The 15,143-nt window shown below is 45.0% G+C and overlaps 2 protein-coding genes across 8 annotated transcripts in view; one reads left to right on the top strand and one right to left on the bottom strand.

The window, feature by feature from the left end:
- Window positions 1–12,124, top strand: part of ATG4A (autophagy related 4A cysteine peptidase) — a 67,052-nt gene extending 54,928 nt beyond the window's left edge. For 4 of the 7 annotated variants that reach the window (XM_041000096.1, XM_041000097.1, XM_041000099.1 and 1 more), the window contains 7 exons: window positions 2,110–2,189; window positions 2,845–3,032; window positions 3,154–3,232; window positions 7,182–7,327; window positions 8,857–8,913; window positions 10,307–10,415; window positions 11,769–12,124. In XM_041000096.1, coding sequence (XP_040856030.1) covers window positions 2,110–2,189; window positions 2,845–3,032; window positions 3,154–3,232; window positions 7,182–7,327; window positions 8,857–8,913; window positions 10,307–10,415; window positions 11,769–11,866 — 757 coding nt within the window. In that variant the 3' untranslated portion in view covers window positions 11,867–12,124. Of the gene's footprint in view, window positions 1–2,109; window positions 2,190–2,844; window positions 3,033–3,153; window positions 3,233–7,181; window positions 7,328–8,856; window positions 8,914–10,306; window positions 10,416–11,617 lie in introns of all 7 variants that reach the window. The other 3 variants (XM_041000098.1, XM_041000092.1, XM_041000095.1) reach the window with 2 other exon arrangements.
- A 2,688-nt stretch (window positions 12,125–14,812) lies between these two features.
- COL4A6 (collagen type IV alpha 6 chain) overlaps window positions 14,813–15,143 on the bottom strand; it is a 96,319-nt gene continuing 95,988 nt past the window's right edge. The window contains exon 43 of the mRNA XM_041000082.1: window positions 14,813–15,138. Within this exon, the coding sequence (XP_040856016.1) occupies window positions 14,878–15,138 (261 nt within the window). The 3' untranslated portion in view covers window positions 14,813–14,877. The remainder of the gene's footprint in view (window positions 15,139–15,143) is intronic.

Below are 15,143 nucleotides of genomic sequence, written 5' to 3'. Positions count from 1 at the left end.
GCAACAACTCCACCAGGGCAGAGACTGTATTTGTCTTGTTCATAGCTTCCTGCTACACCAAAGTGCTCAGTAAATACTCAGAAAGGCATTAAAATTGCAGCCAGAATCTGAAGCCAGGATGTAGTGATCAGAAGATTGAAAGTACTTGGCCTCCTTTGGTGTTTCATACTTCAGTTCCTTAGCATTATGGCAAGACCCACACTGTGCAGAGTACACATGGGGCCCTTCAACAGTAATTAGCCAATCTTCAGTGACTTAGAATGCTTTGAAAATATGCATGCCAGGGGAGTAGTGTGCATTTGCTGGAGATCTGAAACAAAAACCTGAATCTTGTTTTTACTGCTTGGGCACAGTGCAGCCTCTCCCAAGACTACTTTCTTGTCTTAGAGTGGCCTCTTTTGGCATCATTGTCTCTGCCGAGTGAGGGTTGGGCCACATTTTGGGAACCACTGCAGGAAGCCAAGGTAGAAAAGTGTAAGAGAAACACAACGCCAGCCCCAAACAGAAGCTTGCAGTGGTTAGTTGCTAAATGCCATCCCTCAGAATTTGCTTCTTATAAATTTAGAGGCTTGTAATAGCAAGCAAATGACATTTTTTTCAAGAATTTAAATGGATTCTGATTCATCATGATTGTTGTCATTAACAATAGTGGAGGTGATCCTGGATGTACAAACAGGCCCATTGTAAAATGAAAATATTGTGAAATAGAGAATACATATAATACACCTAGGCGACTTTACACCATAGCTCAAAAGGAGTCATTTCCCTCATGACTGTGCCCCTGTCTGGGAGCTGTGGTGCCCTGCTACTGCCCAACATCCCAAGAGAGTGTTGTGCCCTATATCGCTAGCCTGGGGAAAGATCTGAATTAAAAATCAAAAGTATAGGTGCCACTGAATGTGTAGCCATTTTATACTATCATAAATTAAAAAAAATCCTAAATTGAATTATCTAGGTTGGGGACCATTAGCATATTACTATTTGTTGTGTTTAAGGATATTATTCTGAAAAAGTTTAAAAGATGAACATAGCTGAAATACAAGTGGAATGGTATTTAACCTCTCCCCGGGAGCTACTTGGACAGACTGTTGATGAGTTCATTTGTTTGCTTTTGAGACCAGGCCTTTGCTAGGAATTCAAGAAATAATTAGGTTAAATATGTCTTTTCTTTCAAAGTGACAAGAGAGGAAGAAGGGAAGGGAAAAATAGGCAGGTTACTTTTTTTGTGTTGACCTCGGATCATCTCTCTTTCTGAGGGTTTTTCTTTCTGACACCCCCTGAAGTCATGCAGGTTGGCATGCAGTCCCTTCAGCTGCTGACTGGGAAGGCCTCGCCCTGATTCAGTCTGTGACAGAAGTCTCCTTGAAGGCTGTTCATGGTGGTGGGGGTGGGGTAGGAGAGATCATCTCTCTCTTTTTCTCTCCTCCTCCCTGCACCCAGTGTACTTCCAAAAGGTCAAGAAAGATAGAAGTAAAAAGATAAGTTTCTTTTGGGGCAAAACTATTTTTGCAATCCATACGTAATTGTTGCACAATTTGCCCTTTTATGAACTTGCTGACGAACTCTCCCAAATGCATGGATTTCTTGTTTTTTGTTTTTGTTCCCAAATTATCTTGTAACTATTTTTGCCTGAAGGTTTTGAAGTCTCCTCTCTCTCTGGGTTTCCCTGGGGCTCATTCTCTGTATTATCTATGCTCACCAACAGATGTGTATTTCAATGACTATTTTCTTGTTCCAAAAACATAGTAAGAATGTCATGTAGTTCAGAAAGCAAACAAACACACACACAAACCAAGTCCCCCGTGACTCTGAGAGCAGCTGCATGGCTAACTTTGCTTCTTTTGCCTACCAGGAGTCCTTCGTTTTGTGAGGTAGCCTTCTTTTTTTTGCAGTTCAGGTACAGTGACTAGCATTCTCACTGTCCCTGGATGTGCCCTGTCCCCAGAGGTCTGTTGCAGAGGTCTGTTCCAGGAGCCAGTGCTGACCTGAATGCCAGCTTCTCTGTGGCTTGGCGTTCAGTGACTTTGGGCAGAACTTGTGCCTGACAACTACCTCCTGCCCACTTCCCCATCTTCCCCGGTTGTAACTTCATCATATATTGCTTTGCAGAAAACTCGCTTTATTTGATGAATGGAATTCCTTGGCTGTTTATGTTTCAATGGATAATACAGTGGTCATTGAAGATATCAGTGAGTGCCCAACCTACTTATCTTCCCTGTTGGGGAGGTTGGGGTAGGGGTTTTGGTGGTGGGTTCCTCCCTTACCATTCAAAATTTTGAGGTTTCATCGTCTCCCTGGCACCCCCTCCAAGGTACAGGAGCTTAGGAAAGCACAGGGCTCTGCTGCTTTTCTGTGGGCTTTCTGTGAAGTGGAGAAGGCCCATTAGTGCGTAGTTGCTGCCCCTCAGTGAAGTACTGGACCCCTTGCTTGCAGGAAATTCAAAGTGCTTATCATTCATTAAACCACCAGTAGGTCTTCTGTGTGAAGATCCACCTTTGTCCAGGTTTGTGCTGCCTTCCATGGGGGATAGGGAGACCTAGAGACCTAGCCCCTGTCTCAAAGGCCCTTGTAGACTAGCTGAGAAGTGAGATGTTCTTCAACAAGCCAGAACACCTGTTGAGAGCTAAGCAAGTGTGCAGTGCTCATGGTGCTGAGCCTGAGACGGGAGGTGTGGCCTGTGGGAGGTTGCAGCCAGCAGGGCACTGGGGAGGGCCTTGCAGGCAAGGAGTGCTATCTGAGTTTACCCCCCTCCACCTCACACCCACCTTCATTGTACTTTTGTGCAGCAGTTCTCAAGGCAGGTTACCTTTATTCACCCAACTCTATTTTATCTCTTCTTTCTAGAAAAAATGTGCTGTGTCCTTCCCTTGAGCGCTGGCACCCCTGGTGAAAGGTCCCCTGAGTCTCTGGCTGCTTCGGACCAGAGTAAGGGCACATCTGCCTGCTGCCCAGCCTGGAAACCCCTGCTACTCATTGTGCCCCTCCGGCTGGGCATAAACCAAATCAATCCTGTCTATGTTGACGCATTCAAAGTAAGTTGCCCCTTCCCCCGAGCCCACTGCCGCCCGCCCATCATCCCGCCATGCCTGCACAGAGATCCGTGAGCAGCAGTCCACAAGTGAGTTGAGAATCTTGCATTCTCTTTCCCTCCAGGAGTGTTTTAAGATGCCACAGTCTTTAGGGGCATTAGGAGGAAAACCAAATAACGCCTATTATTTCATAGGATTCTTAGGTAAGAAAGGAGGACTCACACAAGTAAGTCACCATGGGCCAGGGGAGGGTGCGGGGACAAAGTTGGCCTGGGAGACCAGGTGACTTCAATGAGTGGGCTGCTGTCTGGCCCAGGACTGCCACGGTGGCATCCGGTCTGCTGCTCCTGTCGCTGGCCTGATCTGTGAGGAGTAACGTGCCTGACAGGCTGCAGCCCCCCTTTGAGAGCCTCTGGTTCCTTGCCTCTCCAGCAGATAGTTGCCCCTGCTTTCTGCCTGGGTGGTCCCAAGGTCACAGCTTCATCTAGCGCATCCCTTTCCTGCCTGGGAGGCCCAGGGCAGTGACGTTTCAATGCCTTGTCTTTGCTGACCTTGCTGTTATCAGGGTTCAGACAGCCAGGCCAGGAACTGCCCTCTGACTTGCCTGGCCCGCAGAGTTGGGCATGTAGGCTCATTGTTTGCAGCCATGACAGGGTGATCGTAGAGGAGGCAAAGGTAGAATTACCCCTTTCTCCATATCAGGAGCCATGCTGTAAAACCACTCATTTTCTACTGTGATGCCTAACAGCCTGATGCTATCATGCAGGTCAGGGCCTCTGGAAAGCCAGCATTCAAGGCCCTTGACATACATTGAAATAGCCCAATGCTTCCCAAACTCCACTGTACACACAGCACCTTGAAGGCCTACCAAGATACAGATTCAGTTGGTCTGACTTAAGGTCTGGGAGTCTACATTACAAACTGGGTGGTGTCCACAGACCACAGAATCCCTGCTTTGAGGACCAAGGGCCCAGATAGCTGGTTAGTACTGAAGAGTGTGGGTTAGAGGAGTGGTGCAGTCAGGACACCTGGGACAGGGGCAGGCTGCACTGAGACAGGGCCTCCAGGAAGTTACAAGCTTAGGTGTGTCCACAGGCAAAGGAGAGCTGGAGTGGTTAGGAGAGTCTGGTTGGAGGGGATGTGTGGAGCACTGTGTAGATGGCCTTAGTCAGCCTCTCCAACCCATCTCCTGGAGATTCCTGGAGGTGAGAGGGGTTGGAAACAGACATCTCTGGACTAGTATGCTAGCCTCCTTCTTGCCAGCTGTGTGAAGTGCAAGAAAAGGCCGTGAAGTCCGTTCAGTCTCGGGTCCCTGCTCTGTAAAATATGGCTTACACCCACCAACTCGCTGTCAAGTCATCTCACAGTAAAGCATTCAGCAAAGAGCCAGGCACCAAATCTGAATAAAGGAGAAGGTAGTTCCACCCTGCCTCACCCCCACATCTCTTTGGCTGCTTCTTCCTGAAAAACAGAATTTTTGTATAACTGCCTGTGCTTGCTAATGCTGCCATCTATTGGTCAACCATGAGAACCGCAGCTGAATTGAACAAGGAGCCTATGGTGGCTTTTGTTTTTACTAAGTACAAAATACAGTGTTTGCAGTTACATAAGTTTAGATGTCCTCACTCCCTAAGATTCTAGGTTCTTGTCAAAGAAAATATTGCACACATACAGTTCCTGTTGTTTGTGCTTGCCCAAGTCTGTTCAGGCTGCTTTAGCAGAGTGCCATGGATTGAATGGTGTGGAAACAACAGAAATGGATTCTCCCAGATCTGGAGACTGGGAATTCCAAGTTCAAGGCACTGGCAGATTCCATTCTGGTAAGGACCTACTTGCTAGCTCGTAGATGGTACCGTCTCACCATACCCCCATTTGGTAGAAAAGGAGAGGTGGCTCCCTGTGGCTTCTAAGGACACTAATCCCACTTAAGAGAGATCTATCTCAAAGGCATGGCACTGGAAAATATTTCTGGAGGTTTCTCGGTGAATGGTGTGTGTGGGTCCTGAGCACACTGGCTTCCCTTTCCTGAGATGCCAGGTGAGAATTACCAAGCTTGAATAGCCCCATTTTCTGGGCCAGGGAGACTTTCGTGGTATGTGATTCCTCATTAAAGAGGTATAGGGCAACCCTTCATTCTTTAATAGCCCAAGGCAGAAGTTCACGTAGTGCCCATCTTCTCATTCAAGCTTATAAACCCTTTGTGCAAATGTGTAGCTCCCAAGGCCTTCCCGCTGCCATGTTGTGACCCATCCCTTTACTGTATGAACGGGTTGGGTGGCCCCGTTTGCAGACTGTCCGAAGGACGGGAAGGGCTGAGAGTTGCCATCTTCCAAGCACCTGCCTTGTGCCTGGAGCTCTGCATAGTTAGTTCTATCCCTCTCCTCCTCTCCCAGGTGAGGTGCAGATCATTGTTTTCATTTGACACATAGCAAAACTCAGATTAAGAGAGCTGATTTCCTCCAGGTCACTCAGCTAGAAAGAAGTAAAGCCGGGATTTACTTCCAACTTGGTTTTCTGTACTTGCTACATTCCATGGCTTCCCTGGGAACCTCCTGCCTGGCGGAAAGGCAGGGGAGGCTCTAGATGTGGCAGACAGTGGTCGCGGGGAGACTTAGGCCATCACATTCTGCCTGCTGCAACTGGGGATAGATTGCTACCTCAAGATCCATCTTGTTAACCCTGTCCCTGCAGGTGGTTGGGTAGCCTGCGCCTTCTCCCTGGGTCTCATCTGACACGTTGGCCTAGTCCCCACAGTCCCTCTTGCCTTCTTCTATTTTTTTTTCTTCTTCTTGTAAGCACTCCAGCAATAAGGCTGCTAAACACACACACACACAGTCCCTACACCTATTTCACCAACACACCCATGTAGGTTCACCTTGCTTTCCATATACTGTTCAGCATTTGTTTACAGGGAAATACTCTTGATCTAAAGGAGCAGCTCCCACTAGCCACCTTGTATGTGTATTGGTTATAAGCATTTGACAGAGTTAGAATCTTCCAGGTTTTATGATACTCTGGGTGGTAACTAAAATGGGCTCATTCACCCCAGCTTATAAGTAAGAAAATCGCAAGAGTGAATGAAGTGTTTTGTTCTTGGTTTATGATAAATTTAAAAACGTTCCATCAGCTAGAAGAAGCACATTCTTTGCAAACAGAAGTACATAAATGCAGCCAACACAATCCTCAGTACCATTCTAAGGAGAGTTTGGGGGACATCCCCCCATGCCATTCTCCTGATGCCAGTAGATCTCACTTTGGTCACCTGACCACAGTTGAGGACACAAAAGGCCCAGATGCTTTTCAAGCCAGGACAATGAGATCAGCATTCCCAGTTAGATACTTTGGCTTCCTCAGCATGTGGCTGCTAGGTACTGCATGGACTCTCATCCCTTACACTATCAGGTCAATATAGAAATGCTGGCTACAACAACTCCTCCAGGCACATTTTGGGGCCAGGAGATGTAATTCAGTAAAGCATTGCTTTTCTCTCCTGTACAAAATCAACTCTCTCAGAGTGAGTTTTCCTGCTGAGTCCTATGGTGTTAACGAGGCAAAGGCAGTGCTTTCTGACAGGCATTTACTAACGTGCTAGCAGCTGTGAATGTGTTAGCTATTGAAGACCAGAGGTCAGCTCATGGGTATCTCAGCCATGGCAGAATTAGCATCCTCAGCTGATCTGGAGAGCATTTCTTTTAGAAACCAAGGCTTCTTCCCTGACCAGAGGCACCCTGTGAGTGTAAGTCTGGGAACTGCTGATTCTAGATCAAGATGCTTTCCAGTGTCACATGGGACAGAATAGCACCTGGGCTCACGGCCCAGTGACTCTACCTCCCACCTGCTCTTGGCTACTGCTGCTCACAGAGCCTGCCATGTCATCTGTGGTCTCTCATGCTCAAACCTGTCACTTTTCCGTTTTTGGACTTGGACATTGAAGCAATGTAAATGCTGGCACAAGTGTTCTCACTGAGTGATTAGACTTGAGTGCAAGTGTCTTCTTTCAAGCATGCTCACTTTGGCCCCAGGCTTTCTGTCATCCCATTCACATTGTCACCAAGGGAGGGTTGGGAAGGACCAGAGGGCCTGCTTGCAAGGACAGCAGTGGAGCAAGGGCCAGTGGTTCTTCAAAGGTTAAGCCTCTCTCTTTCCAATCAGGCAATGAGCTCATCTTCTTGGACCCTCACACAACCCAGACGTTTGTTGATACTGAGGAGAATGGAACAGTTGATGACCAGACTTTCCATTGCCTGCAGTCCCCCCAGCGAATGAATATTTTGAACCTGGATCCTTCTGTGGCATTGGTGGGTATTTGAATGTTGGGTGGGTCAGGGATATGGCACAATTCCATTGCAGATTGACTCCCTGGGAGTTAGCTCAATTGCTAAGGAGTATGGCAAGAATCTGTGAGCATCAGGCCTGTAAGAGGTGGTATAGTATGTGGTGGCATGGCAGGGAGAAAGGACTAGGCCCTGGAGCCAATCTACTCAAGTGGGAATCTAGACTCTGCCACTTCTGAGCTGTAGCTATGGAGTCACTTGACCCTTGTGAGGCTTAGTTTCTGCATTTACCACATGAGGAAACCAATGGTGCCTCTATCACAATTACATGGAGCACATTATGTTTAAAGTACTTAGCACAGGACTAGTACACTATAAGTATTCTATAATTATTCTTAGCATTTCATCTTTTCTATGTAAAAAAAAACTTGCTTTTATTTACGTGGAAAGTATCAACATACACATATATACATACACATGCACACAAAGAAAGAGTGAGTGAGTGAGTGAGTCAGTGTGTGTGTGTGTGTGTGTGTAGAGAGAGAGAGAGAGATTTTCCATCCACTACTTTACTCCCCAAATGCCTGCAATAGCTGGGACTGGGCCAGGCCAAAGCCAGGAACCAGGAACTCTATCCAGGTCTCCCACGTGGGTGTCAGGAACATGAAGCACCTGAGCCATCCTTTGCTGCCACCCACGTTGTACATGAGCAGGAAGGTGGACCAGAAATGGAGGTATGACTCAATCCCAGGCACTGCAACATGGTATCCTCGTGCCCCAATGCCTGCCCAAAGTGTTAACTTTTTCTCGTTTCCCTCTTCAAATTGTTCCCTACTAAGGTGGGTTATAGCTAGAGAGGTACAGGACAGGGGGTAAGAAGCCCTGGGGGGACTGTGTCCATTCCTCAGTAGACATAGCCCAGGAAGTTGCAGGTTTCCTGCAAGATGACTAACTGATGCCTATATGCAGTGACAGGGACCCTCTGCCTGTGAAGTTCGGGGGAAGCTGAGGTCTGTCTGCATCCTCTCTTCCCATTGACTCCAGCTCTCAGAACACTGGGACTGACAGCTGGTGTTGCTGTCTATGCTGATAGCCCACTCTAATAACCTGAAAGGTCAAGGCCACATTTCCAGTACAGTTCCATCTGCAAATGCTATCTGACTTGTGTTTGTTAGTTGAATTGACTATTCTTTACAGGTGTGTGTTGGCATACACTGAATTTATTGGGATTAGCCTCATGCTTTGGAGACTGGTCTACAAATTCGAAGACCTCACAGCTTGAGTGGGAAGGTCCACATAAAGAGGGGGACAGATAGCAAACATGTGTGACTGAGTAAGAGAGTGAGAACAACAGTAAGAGTGTGAGTGCGCAGATGCGTGTGTCCGGCTGAGGCAATGGTCTAGGTGAGAGGAGCCTGGCCAATCTTCTTCCCAGATTGCTGGGAAGACAAATGGGAAGAAAGTGGCCCAAATGGTGATTCTGAGCCTACAGCTCCATATTGCAAAGGGCAATTCTAAGTTGTGTTCTTTTACTTCTCTCCCCCACCCTCAAGGGATTTTTCTGCAAAGAAGAAAAAGACTTTGATAACTGGTGTAGCCTTGTTCAGAAGGTAAAGATGTATGGTTTTCTTAGTCCTGAACAATTTAAAGTGACTCAGGATGCTTCCTTTTCAAGGCTATTTTTCACAGTAACATAAACTTAGTCTGATATGTTTGTACTGCAAAAGAAAGAAAATAAGGCAACAAAGAAATTGTCAGATGTGGGAAATGGTGTGTAACCTTGGGAAAACAAGAAAAACACACTTTGTGTTGGGATACACTTAGTATGCTAGATGTGATGTTAGCAATGAAACTTCATTTCAGTAAGCCCAGGAATCATGAAATATTCAGGCAATGTTCTGCCATTTTGACCTTAAAAACACCAATTTTATATTGCTTACTCTAAGCTCTCTGGACTACACCACTCCCATGGTTAAAGAAACTGAAGTCTTTTTCTATTTGTCTAGTGTGTCCAGTAACCATTTAACATATTCCACCATGGTTTAGAGGGCTTGCCTGTCTCACTGATTAAAAATCCAGGGATGTTATCTGTCACTCAAAGGAAACACATTTTGCAAAAGTCCATGTAAAGTGATTCCTGCTTTTTTGGGGCCTTGTGTAAAAGGGAGTTATTCCTCTGGCTCAGCAGACTTTGTATTTGCCTCCATCATGTGCAACCTCTGATACATCCCCAATGGATACAAGACATGGCAAAATACTTACTTATGAAAAGAACAAGGGGCGGTGATAGGGGATGGATTAGAGTCTACTGAAGGGGTGGCAGGAGATGCCAAGCTCTCCTGTGTGCGTAACAAAAGGATTGGAGAGATGGGGACCCAGAGCCTCTGTTAAGTGTAAGGAAGTTTTTGAGTTTTTTTCCCCCCCTTCAGAAGTGAACACATAATTAATACTAATGTCCCTAATCTAACCTGAAACCCCATGTAACAATTCCCATAAGGCGAATTATTTTCTAAAGACAATACTGAACATGCCAGAGTGTAGCAACACTGTATTAATATCACACTTCTGATCAGACTATGCCATTTAAATGGTCACATGTGCTGTATGTTGTGAATTATAATCAATCCCATGCCAACAGGTACCAGTACTTGCTGGGGGCAGATTTAATTTAATTAGCTGACTTTTTTTGGAGTGAATACTTCAGGAAATCTCACCCCGAAATTGAGCTGGACTAGTATAACTGGCATAGGACCTGAGCCTCATGGCTAATGATGGGCAATGAGTACTGGCCTCAATCAGGTACTCCCTCCAATGTCTTTCTTCCCTGGGCAACAGTAACTAGAAGTGAAAATGGATGGGTCAATCAGAGGCTGGGTGTATTTGCTAGACTTGTGTTCTGTCGATCAGTGTACCACTGTCTTAGGGGTGGGGGTCATAGATTGTGAACTGGATGGAAATGAAGTGGCTTTGTGGTATGCCCAGCTGTTTCTGTGTCTCCCCCAGGAAATCCTAAAGGAGAATTTAAGGATGTTTGAATTGGTTCAGAAACATCCATCACACTGGCCTCCCTTTGTGCCTCCAGCCAAACCAGAAGTGACAACAACTGGGGCAGGTAAGCTGTTCCTGTGTGGAACAACTGTTATCTGAGGTGGGAGAAATTGTAGCTGATACTTTTCTATGCTCGATCTTAAGCAAAAGGCTGAGAGGCAATGTAGCTCATATTTTCTGTGGAATGTTGAGTTTCTGCTGAGCTGAATTGATCAAGGAATGGTGGTTTTGATTATTTTGATCTTCTAATGAGCTGATAATCACCAATTTGAAAGAACAATAACAGAACAAAAATCAATATGACCAAAATTGTTTTCTCAAGGCCTTGGGCCGGCTCATAATTCGGAAACCATGAATGATTCAAAAGGCATCTCCAAAGGTTTATAGAGTCTTGGCCCCATCATTGTGATTAGGCCATGTAATGAGTCTGATTACTTTGAGTCTTTATAAAGAATTTCTATACTTGGCAATGGTCCTAATTACATTTCCTCCTGACAAGCTTTTCTTCAGCAGAGTGATTTAAAAATGTGTAGTCTTTAGCCACGAGGCCATGCCACGCTGAAATGGTTCTAGCATCTCAACCGTTGACAAATGCCTTGTTAGATTTATAAGCCAGTTTAGACTATCCTAAAACCTGCCAAGTTCAGCAAAATTATGCATCAACACAATAAACTGCTAAATACTAAAATGAAAACAGACGCGAGCCAGCTGAATAGTACCCTATAGCCACTTTAACATATATAGCAGCTGGTTCTGTGTACAAACAAAAATTGAAGTGTCAATGAAGTAGTCACAGGATGTGGTTAAGAACTTGCATTGTTTTACCATATTGATTACTCAATACCATGTCAATTAATTCCATAATGCTAGAAATTGTTGCTGATGTTGTGCTGGGGCTTCTAATTGATCGGGATGATATTCTGCCAGCTCTACCTTCAGACTAGAGATGTTCTCCCCCAGAAACTGTTGAATTTATCTGGACAATAAGATGCTGGACTCTATGCTTGGCGTATGTTTACAAAGAAAGAATCTTGGCTTAATTTGAACTGTAATACTACAAAAAGGTGGAGGAATCCACCATGGGGGGAGAGCACGGGGAGGGGTTAGGGGAATACCAGAGCCTATGAAATGTGTCACATAATGCAACATAATAATAATAAGATTGTATATAAAGAAAGTGTGTTGTCTTAACTGCAGAGTAATGTATTGATTCACCACTTTAACCCCAAGAGTCAAGCTTTCTTTCTCATTCTTGTATTCCAATAGAATTCATTGACTCTACTGAACAACTGGAGGAGTTTGACCTGGAGGAAGATTTTGAGATTCTGAGTGTATAGAGTAGTGGGAACTCAACTTGGAGGTCTGTCTTCCATCTGGCACCATAGTAACATGAACTTATTACATAAAACTTTTCTAGTCAGCAAGTGCCTGATATGCCAACAGCATACAAACTCCGCAGCAATCATGACTGAGCCAACTGCCAAGTCTCAGACAAAAGGCAAAACAAACAAATGAAAGAGCAGTCATGGCGCCCAGAAACAGGGAAGATGAGGAGTCCGTTGCTTCCCAGCTGGTGTTCCATGGCTAGAGTGAGTGTGCAGCGGCAGCAATGAGGAGATGGACATCTGGGAGGTGGACAGCAGCTCTCAGCTTCCTTCCAGATGTCAGCTGGTTACTCTGTGCTTCTTCACCCTTTCAGGTGTAACCTCTTTGGAGCTAAATACTAAGAAGCAATCTGTTCTTCTGGTCAAATAATAAAGCAAGTAAATCAGGGATTGAAAAGTTCTCATTAAGTTATTTGACTCTGTAGTTTAATTATAATTTACATCAAAACAATTATCAAGGACACTACATCATAACATGCCTTTCCTGATGTCTTTCCTATATAGGGGAGCCTTACTATTTGATGGGTCACTCTCCCCATCTTTACTGATAATTGTGTCAGCCATCACCATGTCCTTAAATGGATCCAGGTCACTTAAATCAGGGGTCAGCACAATCTTTCTGTTAAAAGGACAAAGAGTAAATGTTTGGGGCTTTACATGCCACATGGCCTCTGTCACAACTGTTCGGGTATGCATTAGAAGTGCAAAAGCAGCTACGGATGTATGCATGCAAACGAGCATGGCTGGAATCCAGAAAGAGTTTGTTTACAAAAACAGGTGGAGAGCTAGATTTGCCCAGCAGGATATAGTCTGCCAATCATGGACTTAAAACGTTGATTTTTATTTTTCAAGACATTGAAAGTAAGTTGTATTTTAATTATTCTCTGTTTTGGTTGGCAGCAGTGTTTAGAAAAAAAAAAATCATTCATGTGGTGACATTTAATTGGTGCCTGAAACACCATTCCAAATCATTTGGGGATTAACAGCATGTTAAGTTTTAAAGCAGGTATCCATCAAATATGCCTTGCTCACCACTCTCCTGGGAGAATTCAGCTCAAATCCCAGTGAGATCTTCCCAGTTTTCTGTTCCTTCCCCTCTTGTCTGCATTTTACCCTCATCCTTATCAAAGTCCTGTGAAAAGCCGCCAGCTGAGGTTTGGAAGGTGGCAGTAAACTCAGTCACTTGTTGCCTCAGAGCCTGTGTTTTTCTTTGTGTCCAGTAAGTAATACCTTCTGGTGGTTCAGAATTCAAAAGATCAAAAATATTATTCAGTAAAAGGTCTTTCCCTCCAGTTCCTTTCCCTGAGCACTCCCAAGGTTATTCATTTCGTCTTTATTCTTCCAGAGGATCTATTTTATACATCTCTAAAACATTCATACACACACAAACACATGTGCGTGTGCATGCACAGATGAGATATAACAGCTGTACCATTTCTCTACTTTTATCTGTAAATGATCCTGATACTACAGAATGATCGAAACACCTAAACTCTTATCATTTGGGGCTGGGATGAACACAGCTGTGGGCTTATCTTGAATCAAGGCTTTTTTTTCGCCAATTTAAAACTCTTTCCAGCCACATTAGCCACCTTTGGATCATCTTCTGAGGTTTTTTTTTTTTTTTTTTTTTTTTTTTCCCTGCCTCAATATTTTGTTGTAGAGTTTCAGTAATGTGGACTCATTTAAGGCTGGGGGAAGGGTATGAATTGTGGTGCATTGAATGGTAGAAAAGTTGTCATTGAAAAATCTCAAGAGTGCATGTTCAGATTTCATTCATTCATTTTATTTGCTATACAAAGCTGACACCATGCTTATTACTCCAGAGGTGAAAGTAACAGTAATTCAGATTACACTGATTATGCTTCATCTGTATTGGCACAGTTTACATAATACTTAAGGAAACACAATCACCTGGAAGGAATTGCCTCATGTCAACATACCTAAGAGGATTCTGGGAAACTGACAATGAAAGAAAAATGGCTAAAACAAATTCCCCCAAACAGAATACAAAACACTTTATAGTTAACTCGGCCTCATGTTAGGTGTGCTAACTGCTAAGGAGAGGGATGTGTTAGATTTTTTTACAAGCTTTTTAAAAACACATTAAAATCATTTCATAGGCTACCTGGGAAAGAACGGTTGGATGACCATTTTTCTGGAACGTCTCTAACAGCCTCAGAATGCAAAGGCACCAACACACTGCGCTTTCAGTTTGTCACACTGCACACATCTGGATGACATTTGGAGTAAACAATGACTTCTAAAAAACTGAGAGTTACTTTTTTTGTTTGTTTTTGGTTCCTGGAGTCAAAAGCAAAATCGACACCTCCTTACCCGCACTCCCTTCTACCCTCAGCTCAGGAGAAAGGGCTGTGGTTCTCATTTCATTTTATTGGCTTGGCCACATTTGCTGCATCCTTTATTCTACTTTCAACCAGGCCGAGTTCTCTGTCTCTGACTGAGCAGGGAACCAGGCAGGAGGAAGTCTAGGACCATATGACATTAGTGAGCCCCTTTCTACTGCTAGCCTTCAGGGCTGCCCAAGCAATAGGATGCCAAACCTTCCTCACTCTGAAGGAGGCAAAGCTGCTTTTCAGGCCTCGAACCAGCATCTTGTTCCGCTCTTGGATTTCTGAATAATGAGGGCTTGTCCTATGCAGACTCGAGCCATCTAAAAATGTTCAGCCAGAGAATATATGTATATTTTTTTTTACTCTGGGAACACTGGATTCTGGTTGAAGGCAAATTATGTGAGGTGACCTCTCTCCGGAAAGGAATGAGTCAGTCATGATGGTGAAGAGCTTTCTGATCAAGATAGTGAGGAAAGCCAGCTGTCTAAGAAAGGGGTGGCCCAGCAAATCTTTCTGAGGTAGCCATGGAAAGTCACACAAACATCCAAATTCAGTGGTAGCACCAGGGTGACTGAAATAGGACAAGAGAGCCACATAACAGACTTATCTATTGGACATGAGGGTTGAGCTAATGTGTGTCCAGTAGTCCAACCCAAATGAGACTCCTATGGACAACTGGTCAGATTGGCAAAAGGACCTGGGCAGCCCTTCTTCAGGCTGGCCAGGTGTGTGAGGTGACTGTTGTGAGGGGAAGGGGAGCACACAGGGTGGAGTGGCAGGTGATTCCCTATAGACTTTTCATACACACCTGGCAGCGGCTGACTCGGGTATGTAGTTGCCCTGCCTTCAGTGTCTCAGACACAGGCTCCTCTCTGAACTGCTGCCTCTCCTCCACTGTGCTCAGCCAAAAACTGTACTTGTTGGCAAAGTAGTGGCAAGTGCCTCGAGCTCCACTGCATTCGATGAAGGGAGTGGCCCGAAAGTCCTCAAGGCAGGATCCAGGCGAGACCAGGGACTGTCCTCCACCCTCGGCACCTGCGGCAGTGTGCTGAA

The sequence above is a fragment of the Ochotona curzoniae genome, unplaced genomic scaffold (genome assembly GCF_017591425.1).
Source record: "Ochotona curzoniae isolate NIBS_2020 unplaced genomic scaffold, NIBS_Ocur_1.0 scaffold_1852, whole genome shotgun sequence".
NCBI lineage: Eukaryota > Metazoa > Chordata > Mammalia > Lagomorpha > Ochotonidae > Ochotona > Ochotona curzoniae.
Note: the sequence above shows the minus strand (reverse complement) of the source record. Positions and strands in the feature narration are given on the sequence as shown.